Source organism: Gallinula chloropus, assembly GCF_964237585.1.
Source record: "Gallinula chloropus genome assembly, chromosome: 1".
NCBI lineage: Eukaryota > Metazoa > Chordata > Aves > Gruiformes > Rallidae > Gallinula > Gallinula chloropus.
The window spans coordinates 92984872-92999141 of NC_140085.1; the positions used below are offsets into that span (position 1 = coordinate 92984872).

General features: G+C 44.1%; 1 protein-coding gene across 1 annotated transcript in view; it reads right to left on the reverse strand.

Annotated features, from left to right (window-relative positions):
* Nucleotides 1–1762: 1762 nt before the first annotated feature.
* ABI3BP (ABI family member 3 binding protein) overlaps nucleotides 1763–14270 on the reverse strand; it is a gene marked incomplete at both ends in the record, with an annotated part of 155055 nt that continues 142547 nt past the window's right edge. Inside the window, 5 exons of the mRNA XM_084276754.1 lie at nucleotides 1763–1878; nucleotides 3692–3805; nucleotides 7165–7326; nucleotides 8315–8344; nucleotides 9788–9867. Coding sequence (XP_084132880.1) covers nucleotides 1763–1878; nucleotides 3692–3805; nucleotides 7165–7326; nucleotides 8315–8344; nucleotides 9788–9867 — 502 coding nt within the window. The remainder of the gene's footprint in view (nucleotides 1879–3691; nucleotides 3806–7164; nucleotides 7327–8314; nucleotides 8345–9787; nucleotides 9868–14270) is intronic.

Here is a 14270-nt window from a genome sequence, read left to right on the forward strand (position 1 = left end):
AGAAAAGCCTGGGAATGCAGTTCTAGGAACTTGATCTTTGAGCCAAGAAAAAGCACTTTAAGAGCTGTAACAAATTCAATAGACTGTATAGCAGCAGAGGGCAAAACACTCTCCCAGTTAATATTTTCCATCTTATGGATTCTAGGAATACATAAAAATAAGCAGGGAACCTTAACAAAAGAAAAAAACATGAACTGGAGCGAGCTGCCTGAACTCTCGGATAGACAAAGTTGGGAATGCAGTGAGTGAAGATGTCCCTCCCACCAGCATCCCTCTGTGCTGGTGTCCCTACAGCAGCCGGGCTACCCCTAAACCAGCACTGCAGCTCTTTGAGCTCGTGTCAGGCCTGAGGCCGCAGGTGTTCCTCACACAGAAAGGATGAACAGCTGCCTGAAACTCCAGCATTTGCCACAGAAACTAAGGAAAAAACCACTTGATTAAAAAATATTTTATTGGAGTACAGTGTACCTGCAATGTACTTTATAAGGCAATTTTCTATAAAGGACTATTTCTATTTTTATATATATATATGGGTGTTCCTGTTCATATTTTCAATACATCAGTAATGTAATGAATAACACCTTGAAAAACCAAAAACCTACATCTCTTTATTTAGTTCATAAATGTTCAAGCAGTACAACAAGTAGCTGTGGGAGAGGTTTCAAAGTTACCATCAAGCAGGTTCAGAGTTCAGTTGTTCTCACTGTCCTTACCCAGCGACCAATGTTCTAAACCACTCTGGTTTTTTTAAATAAGACAGACCTGACGATGTCATTACAGCCAGGTTATTTTTTGCCCCGGTTTCATTTATACCTTTCCAGGTGCCCCCCTGCTGTACGTACAGTTGGCTTTTGGACAGGTAAGTCTTGGTCTCCAGAAGTTCCATTGTCACTAGAAGCCACAGTAGTGGAGGCCAGTTTCATATTTTATTATTTTTTTTATCCCATGTGGATCTGTTCCACTCAGCTATAACGGGAGGACACCAAACCCTCTGCCTGCTGCTGGGCAAGGGCTCGAAGGCTGGGGACAGAGGCTGGGCCTGCTCTTCCGCTGGGGTTGAAGCATTTTGAACACAAATGTGAGAAAACCCACCCAACCAAACCCCACTGCGCTGATCCGTTAAAGCTGCACGTGTAAGCAGCCGACCCCCAGCGGTTTGGCAGGGGAGGAATTGTTTGTTCGTGTAAGGAGAAAGCGTTTCAAGTTTACTCGCTGCAGAGATTAAAGTTTGTTGGGGCTTCTCTATAATTTATGGCTGGGGAGACATTACAGAGCTAGCTGGACAGGTAGCTTACGGCACTTCAACTCTAAGGCAACCAGTGACTATTAAAATAACACTAAAGCACACTGCAGTCCGTGACCAACCGCCATAACTCTGCCTTAAACATTTATTACAACATCGTGATAAATAATATGCACACACCCTATCTTTTAAAATACCATATAACCCATACCTCAAGAATAGGGAGCCAGCTTCCCTATACATTATCCTACAACGTGTCCTTAGCATATTTGGGGTTTTATTTTTTAATTTTAAAAAAAATTTTTGATTTTGTTTAAAAACAAATTTGTAAAACTGGCTAACTACAGTAAGCAGCCTATGCTATTACACAGTTAATGCAGTATTGGCGTTAGACTTGTATAAACCTTTGCACTCGTGTACGGGCCGGGCCTTCCGCAAACGCTGCCATCCTCGAGCCGGCGCTGGGCAGTCGGGCAGGACTGGTAAGTGCAGGGCCGTTGCACCAAGTTCGCGTCGCCTTCACCACTTGCCAGGTATCGACGTGCCACACTCGTACCAGCGAACATAGTTAATGTGCGTCTCCCCGCCAATTTTTCCAAACTTGACGGGTTCCTGACGAACCGCCCTGAAAAACCCTGGGAGAGAGGAGAGAGAGCTGTGTTTGGAGGAAGCCCCCAGGAGCACCCTCCTCTGGTTTCCCTGGGACGCCTGTATCCCACTCAGGTCTTGGCCAAACTACTCCCTAAGCCGTCAACCTGTCTGCCACAAACAGGTTTGCTGAACTAGCAGCCACTTGCCTGCCCAACTCAAAAGCAGACGAGTTTGGGGGTTGCTGGAGCCCCAAATGGGAAGCAAAGAAGCCTGCCTCCTGCTTGCTCTTCCAGCACCTTCCCATGGACTGTGCTGGTGGGTGAGGCCAGGGCCCCTCCTCCCCCTGTGGCTGCTGCTGGGGGCTTCTCTGACCTGGCAGCTGTGCTTCCTTACAAAGCCACAGCAATGCCGTAGCCCCTCCCTGCAGGAGCCTGAACGCTGCAGGGTGATGGTTGGGGATATTTCACACACTCTCCCCCTCCCCAAGCAAAAGCTCATACCTTTGCTGCCTTAAGGCTGTTCTGGATGGCCATATACACACTTCCCAGGCAAATGGGTAAGTTAAACATTAAAGCAAGCAATTAGTGCTGACTCCAACCAAGCACCCAGGCATGCATGCACTGATGTGCACATGTGTGCACACCAAATACTGTTCTGCAACTAAGCAGCAGGGATGATGCCCTCACTGCTGAGAATATGTGTCTTTACTTCTGGTCTGAACAGACTCCAGCTTGCTACAGCCAGGGAGGAACTGAGCCCCACTGGACATGCTGTCTGTTCCTTCTTCAGTTCCTGTGCTAGAAATACAAGCTGCAGAAAAGGTGGGGGCTTTTTTTTTTGGATCATTTTATTGGGTGGGGGGTGGTGTGGGTTTTTTTCTAAAAACTAATGTAGCTCATGAATCCATTAAATCCCGTTGGTGAAAATGTACCGGTTTTGCACATTTTTTAAGCTGAGGCTGCAAGCTTTTTGATGTTCATCATCTACTTTGTGTCAGGAAAATCTTGTGAAAGGGTTAGGCCCTTCACTTCTTTAATCTCCCACAACTACCTCGATCTCTGTAAGATGTCTTATGACGGAAGCACCACGCAGGGGAAGGTTTGGGCGGCACAGACACCGTACTGAAACCCGTGCTGATACTGTTCTCAGTGAAGTGCCCCGTGACCCACTCGGCGTGTTCGCGTCTACCACGGCAGCCCGCGTCCCTGCCCCACACGGGAAGGGAACGCCTCACACCGGCACCGCTACAAGTGAGCAAGGCAGGATTTGAGCTGACAGAAATACAGTTCTCTTATGCCCCAGCCTCAGCAACGTGTGAAACACAGCCAGGTGGGTCCCAGCCGCTTTTAGGACATCCAGCCCTGTGCCCACTTAGAGCAGACTGGAATTCTAGGCACACGGTTCAAATGAGTGCACACAGAATGACTGCAGCATGAATTAGATTTTCCAGCAATAAATTTTTAGTTTCTCATTAGCACTAAACAAAGCTGTTTAATGCCCCAGTGATGATTTACAGCATTTTAAATCAACCTTGCTAGCTTGAACATAACACTTCATGCCTCTCTGCAAACTCAGGTTTGTGGTTGGATTTATGGATGTAATACCAACTGTGAATAATCTGTTGGAATGTTTTAAACAGGAGAGAGGCTGTTGGCTACCTAAAAGAAGGTTAGGACTTGGGTTCTGTTACTAAGTCATCGTTTGCCTTCAAAAACTTCTTGACTCTCTTCTGCCTGCAAAGCTGGTTGTCCCTTTCCATCGCCCACCCCAGCAGTGGGCCCTGAATCCAACGGGAGGAAAAAGAAACACACAAAGGAATTGCTAAGGTTTGCTACAGAGCCAGGTGTAAGGAATTACCATCTTTGACTGGTAGATCTTCTTGCTGTCCTGTCCTTCCATCTAAGAATGAGTCTACAAATTGGCAGTGATCTTCTCCATGGCCCCTCTGGTCTCCTATGTTATAGAATTTTCCTGAAAGCAAAGAAACAGCAGAGTTGAAAGTCCGTATCCTGTTTCCCAAAACCACCAGAGGCAATGGGCTGTGCTCTGTGCGCTGCAGGGAAGCCAAGGTGAACACTACAATTCTTTTCATCAGGATCTGCAGCTGTAATTGGAACATTACGTGGGTACTCCAAGTACAGGGCTCATGTACTATAGATAGAAGTGCCCCATTCCTGGCCAAATCTCAATGCCCAAAGGTAGTTTTTCTCCTCCCTACATTTCATACAGTAAGGGGAATTCTGTTGCTACCTAGAACCTTGTCCACAATTGTATAAAAATCCAGGGAAGTTTTGCTAGTGATCTGAGTGGACGGCACGTTTGGTGCCTTGTCAGGAAGCCCCCAGTACCTTCAGAGATGCTTTTACAGACCACCTTGTAACACAGCCAAGGCCTGGTTTATAAATCATCACCTTTTTCACAACCTGCATATGCCAGTGATGGCCTCAGCATAGTAACTGCTTGTCCAGAGCGTGATGGGTGTGTATTTATGTGCAGGATTGCTTAAGGGGACACTTGACTGCAACAGAGTAAAAAAACAAGGTCCCAAGTGCCCCACGCAATACTCAGTACTGAGGCACAGGCTAAGCAGAAAGCCAAGTTGCTCATCAGATGCTGGGTGCCCTGCAGCTGACGACAGGGCACCCAGCATCTGATGAGCAACTTCAGAGGCAGTGGGGTGGTTTATAATACTGCTCCCTAAATGGCGACTAATAAAAGAGCAGCCTACCATTGAACTATCTCGTATTTTTTTGATCTGATCAATATTTAGCCAAAAAATTCTCGCCTCCGGTCGACGGTCTCTGTGCACAGTTCTTCTCTAGCTTCAGAAAATTATTTATTACTATCTAGTTCTGGCTGCAGGCATGTTTTTTTCCACAGGGGAGCTGGTCGGAGGGAGTTCCTCTCAGCAATTTTTTTGGTCTGAAATTAAGAACATTTGGGCCGCCCAAAATGGCATTTTTTTTTCCATGGCTGTTGAAGGTCACGCTTAGAATTTACTTTTTCCCTCCCCTCAATAAATATATATATATATATATATATTTTTTTTTTTTTTTAGGTGGCCTGCTTTTCTGGAATGCCTACAGTGACTGCTCTGGAGGGCTGTTAAATGAGGTCAGCAGTAGACGCTGGTTTATAGGATAGTCCTGGCATGCGTAACATAGATCAGTTTTTCTTCATGAGACACAGAATAAACCAGATATTTTTACAGCTAGCACAGGAACAGTAACTTTTGGATACATACATTCTCGCTCTTCTGGCCCGCAGCATAACTCATGCCTAATTCAAACAATTGCTATAGACAAACTATCAGCTTTCCCAGTGACTATTACATTCTTACTGCCCAATTCTTTCCACAGTAAAGCAACACCATTAAAACCACGTAGCTAACAAACGACTGGACTAATTCCTTAATCTCTTTTGGGGAGAGCAACTCCAGCAGAAAGTAAATTATTTTATCCCCCCGCCCCTACTCTTCCCTTATGGGTGGTCTGAAGAAATTCAGACACTGCCTTCGTTTCATGCATCATGAACACTGCCATGCTGAAAGTATCCATTGATGCTAAAACCCAGCACACCAAGGTATGGTTGTTGGCTGCCTTGCACCCCAGCACTTATACAACACACCCAGATTTCCAGATCGCTGCGCTGCTTAAACAGCAAAGCTTTGGGAGGTATTTTCAGTGTAGGGTGGAACTCAGCGCAGCACACGCTGGTCCCTACCAGCACACGCTGCCCAGCTGGCTGGTGCTAGCAGATACGCTTCCGCTGGCCTCGGGGGCACCGTGGGGCACAGCGTGGCAGCGAAACGTATCACAGAGGAGTTTGGCTTCAAGCTGGAGACTCACACAGAGGGAGGCCTGTGCCATGGGAGTCTCACTTAACAAACAGGGGGAAAAGCAGCTTTCCTTCTACAGAAATATTCCAGCTCTTTTCAAGTGTTGTGACAACCGGTCAGTGCCGGCGGTAACAATTCAAGTGCAGGAACCAGGCTCGGCAAGTCTCACGAACACAAAGCGTGGCCACCCTCGTCTCTCTCCAGCCAAGCCAAATCACCAGCCTTCCAGCAAGAACAAAAACAATCTAATGAAAATAGGAAAATGGGCTCCCGATACATTGAACTTCTCTTCTAAGATCGAAGCAGCTTTCACTGCGTTGTTAAGTCACTTGATTTAGGGCTGCAGTCTAGTCCTGCTAGATTAGCACTGCTATTTCCTCAGCTGGCTGGTTGTGTGATACATTATGCCTCACTGCTCTGTTTGTCATCTGATCACAGCTGGTTCGTACGGCAACAGCTGAATGAATGATACCTCTGTTTGAAACAGCCTCTTCTATTCACAGAACTGCCAAGATACTATTGACATGTGAGGTATTGAACTTGCTATAAAGGACAGGGCTTTCCTCCTGTCTGGTCAAGGGAGAACTATACCGGGTGCAGGGCTGGGAGGCTTCAAATTATGTCGGCACAGGCTGCCCTATGCTGCCCTGCTCTTTCCTTCCCCTGTTCCAATACACAGAGACCAGAGCCCCACACCTGTGAGGTGCTGAGCCCTGATGCGGGGCAACTTTGGGTTGCAAAAGGTGATTCTTTTGGCCACAGATTCTCCTGATGGATTTGATCTGATGGGATGAGTGCACTGCTGAAGTTGCACTCAAAAGGCGTTGCCCACACACAGCTGTGTTGTACTCTTTGTGCTCTGGGTGCTGTACTCACACTGCTGAAAGACAGCTGTCCGTGCAGCTGTGACAAAAAACCTCATACAGATGAGAGCCAGGAGCTTGGGGTGGATTATAAGAAGTTAACATCTTTCTAAATAGGTCTAAATTTGCATCTAGATTTGCACCTAAAGATGCAAAGTTCTGCTTGTCTACCAACTAACTGAAAATCACTTTTTACAGGCTGTTTCCCCAGCTTACACGCAGCACATGTCACTTGATTCAGGTCTTCAATGCATCACCTTCTGGTGACCTGAAGGAACTGAACAAAGCTGGAGAAGATAAGGCTAGAATGTTGCTCTTAGTAATAAAACAAGAAAAAAAAAAAAGGGGGTGGAGGGGGTGGAAGAGACAATAAGCAAATATGTCAAAGCAGGTGAGCAAAACCTGTTGACCAGAGTTGAAACTCTTATGCCTGAAAATTCAGCATGAAACTCATCGAGGATTACTGAGGGCAAGCAGGTTACTGTTTATCATCAATTTGTCTCTGGGCTATATTAAACATACCTGATCACGCCCTGGTAGAGCTCATCTTGTTAAACCTCTTTGTTCTGCAACCTTGGTATCTCTAAGGAGAATATAATGTGGACCACACAGATTTGAACATCTCTTACCTGTCAGTGAATCACTGAGGTATATCTTGTATCTCAAAGAATTGCACAGCTGCACACCTACAAACTTCTTATACCAAGTCCTCTTCACATATTGTTTCCCTTTGCATTCCGAATAGGTGTCCGAATTGAATGGGATTTCAGTCCAGATAGCATCCTTTCCCACTGCAGGAGAGGAAGAAAGAGGCTTAAATAGGATGCTGCACACAAAGCTGCATACAACAAACACATTCTAACAACTAGAGTGAGAAACCTTATCGGACCAGAACGCACCACGGCACCAGTCACTGGCATTCTGAACACGAAGGCTATTACAAGGAAGCACCGAGGGGTGCAGGTATGAGTGATGCAGAAAAGTGCTGCTGGTCTCTGTGTGGTGCCAGTTTGGAACAAGCTCACTCTAGGAGCTTGTTAGGGGGACAGTGCTCATGTGTTGGCAAAACTCTCATTGACAGGGCACCTGATTCTGCTTTTCAGTGGGTTCAAGCCAGGGCAGCCAGCTGGCAGCAAACTGTAGGTGACTTAAAACACACACATAAAAATGAAGGGTCATGAATTATGTGGAAAGAAACGGTGTCACAGTGTTTGTCTAAGCGATGTCCGTTGCAAATGCAAAGAGCAGCCTTGAGAGATCTCAGATGTTCTTCCAAAGCTCAGTCCACTTCCCACTGAGGACAGCGATGTCTTGTAAGTGGCCTAAAGCAGAGCTGGACCCAGCCCTCAGCAGGAGGATTTTTTTCCTAAAACACAATGGCGGGTGAGTCGTATCCTCCAAGTTGTGCTCTGTTAACTCACTTAAAAAGTGTGAAGTCGCTTATTCATTTCACAGAGCTGTCCTTTGCTTTAATGACAAGGCTGAGCAAGCATGAGGCTGTCCTTGGCTCACTTGCACACGCTGGTTTGAAGCCATCCCAGCTGCCACGGGAGCACCACACCACGTTGATTGCGTTCCGCTCAGGTAAACAAGTGGCCTGGCACAAATTCCTTACCGGGGGTGTGGGTGGAAGGAGTGAAATCATGTGTGAACGCTGTTTGATTCCATAACTCATTTCACTGGCACAGTACAGGCACCCCCCGCCCCATCAAATTACGCTATCTCATTTCTGAAACAGTTCTTGATTGGAAGACACTATACTAGACATAAAAGGCTTACTTGAAATTGGCTCGCTCACTCGTGGGTCCGCTGGGGAAAGAAAACAAACATTCAATCAGACACTGTGAAATGAACTTCCCAAATATTTCAAAGGAAAAGTGCTGGTAAGTGATTTTCTTCAGTTGACATAAACTGTAATTTGTGAAACAGAAAGAGCTTTGGAAGTGAAGTTCACTTTTGTACTAAATTAAATTAAAAGAAATAGATTTCTTATGTGAAATTACAGTATCAAAGTGCTTTTAAAACTCTTACTTACGGGACAAGACCAGTCAAACAGAGTTCTAGTAAAAACAAGAGTTTAAAGCTGTAACCAGCAACCCCCAATTCTACTGTGTCTTTTAAAAAATTTCAATTTCAAAACTTAAATAATAAAAAGGACCCTTCTGTAATACTTGCCACACAAAACTTGGCTACGAAAGCCCAAAAGTGAGAAATGGATGTGTGCAATTAAGAAAAAGTAAAACTAACCGCTTAATTTGTCCAAGCTAAATAGATGACAGAACATAAGCCTTGTCATTCATGAAAACTGCCCTTGGCATAACCATTTTTTTGGTTTCAACAATCTAGGATTACAAAGAGTGTATTCACAGGTTTTAAACATGTGTGGCATAAGTCTGAACTCCTCCCTGACTAATCCCTTGCTCGGCCAAAATCAGTGACAGCCCTAGATGAGGACTATTATATCATTATGCCTGGCTCAAAGCACGGGTTGAGAAAGTCCTTTAAAAAAGGCTAAAGCCATGTTGTGTTTTATATGGTCCTGAAATACTACCAAGCAATAAACACTTTTACACACACAATGGTATCTTGCTTGTATAAAGGCAACTGTATTTCTCCCATGGGGAACTGCAATAGGGAAAGCAAAGGAACATTCTGGTACTCGACTCTGAATCAGATAGGACTTGGGAACCAACCAACCGTCAAAATAGGCTTGTGTACACCTCTTCAACAGTTTCACAGTAAACAGGATGGAAGAGGACATAGCAGCACATTGACTTCCCCCAGCTGCTATTTCACAATTTCAGGCAAACGACAGTGCTATTACACAGCAGCCTTATTGAGCAGGTAGAGAAAGTGCCTATAAACACACCAGCCCAAAGAACAACCCGATGTTCCTCACCCAGAAGTCATTAACGTGTTTGATAGATACAAAACGTTCAGCAATATTAATCTTAAATGACTAAGCCTCCTCTAAAAATAAAGTTAGTTGCTTCATAATGAAACTCTCTGTGGTCCTGTTGGTTTTTTCTCCTGCCCTCTGTCCATCTTACATCCTCACACAGTGTAGCCCTGGTCTCAGGCTGACCTTCCAGGCACATGCTTTAACACATACCATAGCAAAAAGCTGATCTGGAGACAGTAAAGAGCAAGAGCAAATGCACACAATGAAGCAAGAGAATCTTACATATATCCCACAAACATGGATGCTAGAGCCACTGCAAGAGACAGTCAGGAACCTTAAGAAGTTCTTACCTGATTCAGTATTGAATGTCACAACATTGCTGCTTGGACCTTCACCAAGGGGGTTTCTGGGTTTCACATGGAATTCATAGCTGGGGAATAAAATAGAAGAGATGAATATTTGGCAAAGCAAGCAACCTTTCAGAGCCTGGGGCAAGAAAATCATCAACACACACCTTGGTGCTACTTGCCTTCTGGAGAAGAACAAGAAGGCCTTGTTTCTTGCACTGAAAACACTGAGATACATTTTGTCTCAACTGCATAGGGCCTCCCCAAATTCATAGTTTACCAGTCCTTTTGATAATTCTTTGCACACATACTGTTAATGTTCGGCTCAACGTACCACTGGTTTAAGTCTGTCTCCTCTCACACATGCAGTTTCAGTTCTGGCAAAGGGAGCAGTTCAGATGAGGTCGGAAGCACTCGGATCAGCAGAGACTGAGGGAGGCACACTGTGATTTATTTGCACACTTTCAGTTCAGACCCCCAACTCAATCCCTGTCACCAGTGGTGACAGACAGTGACAGCGATGAAACACAGGGCATGTCTTGCAGGACAGGAGATCAGCCAAGACAAAGATCCAATTGCATGAATACATGTCAATAGTAAATATATGAAGTAATGAAGAGATACTGTCCATCAATGCTTTCTTATCTTTTTATAGCCACATTGCACACCACCAATCTGTCCTGTGGTTATCCCATGACACCTTTCATCTCAGCTGTGCTGGGAACCAAACATGGTGCTATGAAAATGCAACAAGATTGGAGAATAATCCAAGCCAGGCTCCTCTGCTTAAGCCTCTCCCACCCCTCAATATGTGATTAACAGTGATGGACAGGAAGACGAGGTGTGGTGTAACTCTGCAGCTCATCTGAAGCTTACACTTTCAATTAGACCCTCTAGGTGAAGAGCTACTGAAAGCCAGTTCAAAGCCTGAAACTGTTAACACAGAAGACACCAGGCAGATGAGGCAGGAAAGAGAGTTACAAGGGTGGGTGCTGGACACAGCTAAGATCTTAAATCAAGGGCAGAGTCTCCATTTCCTTCCTCTCAGCTATGCTCCCTTCTCCCTTCCTCACTGTCCCAGCAAGTCACCTCACAGCCTTCCTGGCTTCAGACTGGCAGCGCCTGGGGATTTCTCACCACTCAGCAATGACTTGGTGCCTTCCTGTAGGACCTGCACACCCTCCCTGCCAAAACACCCTGACGAGCTGCATGCATATGTACACCTAGCCAAGAGCATCCTCTCCATGCCTCCCCCTGAGGGAGAGAACAAGAACCTGAACCACGCACGACACCTACAGATAGCACCGCGTGTGCTCTGAGTGCACACACAGTGAAGCTCTCAGTCTCACTGAGCATCTTTTCATATGTAAGAGAGGACATGATGGAAAAGGCCCATAGGCCTGGAAAACAGGCCTTAATGTAAAGACTAGACACAGTGGAGCGAAATGAAAATCCCAGCAGCAGTCAGTTGAACACCCAGCTCTGGGCTTGGGAAGGGTTGCTTACCAATGGTAACTTGGTAGCTCAGGACTATTACAGCATTCTAATGTATTGCTGAAATTGTTTCCAACAGCAATTTTCTAAAGAGAATCAAAAAACCCAAACACTACCCCTCTCTGCAGAGTTGGAAATTTGTAACCTCCATTTGCAAATCCCTACAAGAGACAGAAGAGTTCGATCCAAACTTTGGATTACCTCTCACTGCTTCTTGGCTCCTGCAAAACCTGAACAGCTCTCTAATTAACCTCAGTGGACTAATCATACAGTACCAAGCAACTTTTTTCCACCCACAGGTCTTCTAAGACAATATTTAACTTTGAAATTGCTTACATAAGCAACTGCCTTTATTTCTAGGGTTTTCTTTTCTTTTTTAAGGGAAATACTTGTAAAGCTTGGTATGCTGAGCAGATGCATTGTGGGCAATTCCTGGCCGTTTCTAAGTGAAACGTGGGTTGTTTTAAGCTTTAAAATTTCTGTTTGGAGTAATCTTAACACTTATTCAACCATGCTGCAAGACCATTTGGAGCAACTCGTATTACCCTACCACAGGAGGGAGACATGGAACAAATAATAAATTAAATAGTAAGTTATAGACACAAAATCCTCTTCATGATCAAATTAAAATTGTTTAAACAAATAAATGCTTTTAAAAAGCAGATCTGAGCAGTTAATATTCTCATTGGACATGTGGCACAGTAACATTTTTGGTCAAGTAGCATTCTCATCTGTTAGGAAAGGTCGTTATCCAGAGTGCTGTAGTGAAGCAGTTGGACCTTCCTTCTAAAGAATCACTGAAGCATAAAGGAATATTTGGGTGTTTTTAGGTAATAGGATATACATTTTGGACCATGTACAAATGAATGCACACCTAGAGGTAAAAGACTCCAAAGACGTTTTCCTTCTTCCTTCACAGAAGGAGTGCTTTATCCAGAGCAATTATTGTAATTTTGACCATTGATAGCTCAACATGGCACGTTCTGTTGCTTTCCCAGGAGTTTAAGGTTAGACTTTACATATGACATTAATGTTTATGGCCCTTGGTATGAAATCAAAATGGAAACAGTGGAAGCGCTGCCTAGGATTCCCAACACAGAGTGTTTTGATTCTGTATGAATGGCTACAAGGAAAGGACAAAAACTGAGCAGGTGAATTTCTCTTATGGAACTTGACTGTGCAGCCACAGGGACTCGCAAGGTAATGACACAGACAAGTGTGAACTAAAGATAAAGATCTCTAGTCAACATACCTGGATCTCACCTGAACATGTAAGGGTTTCACAGATCTTTCAAGCTGGATTTACATACTCCTTTTGAGCAGGAAATCACTAACTGGACAGGACACTGGAGGATTTTGAAATAAATGTAAGCATTTTGCTGATATCTGTACAAATATATTGTCCTCATGAGCTGATATCCTCTACATTGAGTTTCATCAGGCAATGTTCTGCATAGGAAACAGTCCAGTTCCCAAAAAAACACTTAAGTCAGTGAACTTGGACCCATCAAATCTCTAACTCCATTACAAGAGCAAAACAAGACCTGAAGATTAAATATTTTCCAAGCAGTGTTTTTCAAATTGTGGTCTAGGGACCACTAGGATCTCTGCAAAATATCAAGCCACAGTTGGGAAAATGATGGCAAGACTGAAATAAAGAATGAAAATCTACACATAAAGATTTCAGCTCATGCAAACATATTAAAAAAATTGGAGAAAAGGAAAGTAATAGAGAAATGTCCAAAGTTTAGCTCATTGATAAGGGGAGCCTCCTAATGTTAAAGAGCAATTTTTTTGAACTAAAATGTACACAATTATAAAGGTGGTGCTTTCACTGATGCCCAAACATCAGAGACTCCTCTCCTCTGCTAAATTCAATTCTGAAACAATAGCACTGGCTGCAATAGTACAAGAACAACAACCAACAACTTTTAGAGATGAAGAGAAGTAACTAGTTGACTGAAAACTTAAAGGGAGAGAAAGGAAATGTTAGACTGAGCTCATAATTTGATAAGAGTTTACAGATCTGATTGTAATTTTAAAGCCATCTTAAAGTGTGATTGCCTTCATAGAAACCATTTAAAGTCTCCCTTTTTGTGTGTCAGATGGAAGATCTGAAAAATAAAATGGTGCAAAAAGTTTCTGGAGAAACCACGAGGGAGAAGAAAAAACCTGCTTAGAAGTTCAAGAAAGTATGCAAAGTTAATAAAGGGAAACAGGAAAGCTATATAATGATTATCCCATGTCTACCTCTTAGGCTCACTCATGAGAAACTGGAGTCTATATTCCATCTTTATATCTGTATGCCTATGATGCCAAAAACTCTGCTCCCCAATATATTCAGCAACCTAACGTGTCCCACCTCTAACAACTACAAGATTGCTCTCCTAAAAACTTTGGAGACTAGGCCTCCCAAATCCACCCAAATTGTGTAAGACGATAAAAGTCCTTGTGCAGATTAAATGGACTTGACTTACAGTAATTACTGCGCAGAGAATATTTTTCCACCATAGGAAATGGCTATTCCACATGGAACCTTGGCAGACACAGATGCTGCTGCATTTTTCAAATCATGCAAAAGGAGAAGACTGAAGATTGCAGAACTGAAAATAGGTGAAGAGAGGAGATTTTCACCGTAACAGGAGGACTGGACTGTCAATTGCTGGGGAGATGACTGTGTTTGGATGACAGTCATGCAGGATCGTCTCAATGTATCGAGTTTCTCTGTCTCTGCAGAGTGTGCTTGGATAGCACTATGATCAGACACAGCAAATAAAGCTAGGTTTAAGAGAGGGGAACTAAAGAAGAAAAAAACCCCAACCAAACAAACAAAACCCCAAGTGCTAGGCTTGCTTGAGGAATCTTTCTCCTAATCAAGTTGGAAGAAGGGCTGAGAGAAAAGGGAGATGCTTACTATGCTGACATCAACAGCATTTAGTGCAAAGATCTGTTACTTTTCTTACAGAGGACAAACTCCGTTTTTCTGCATTAG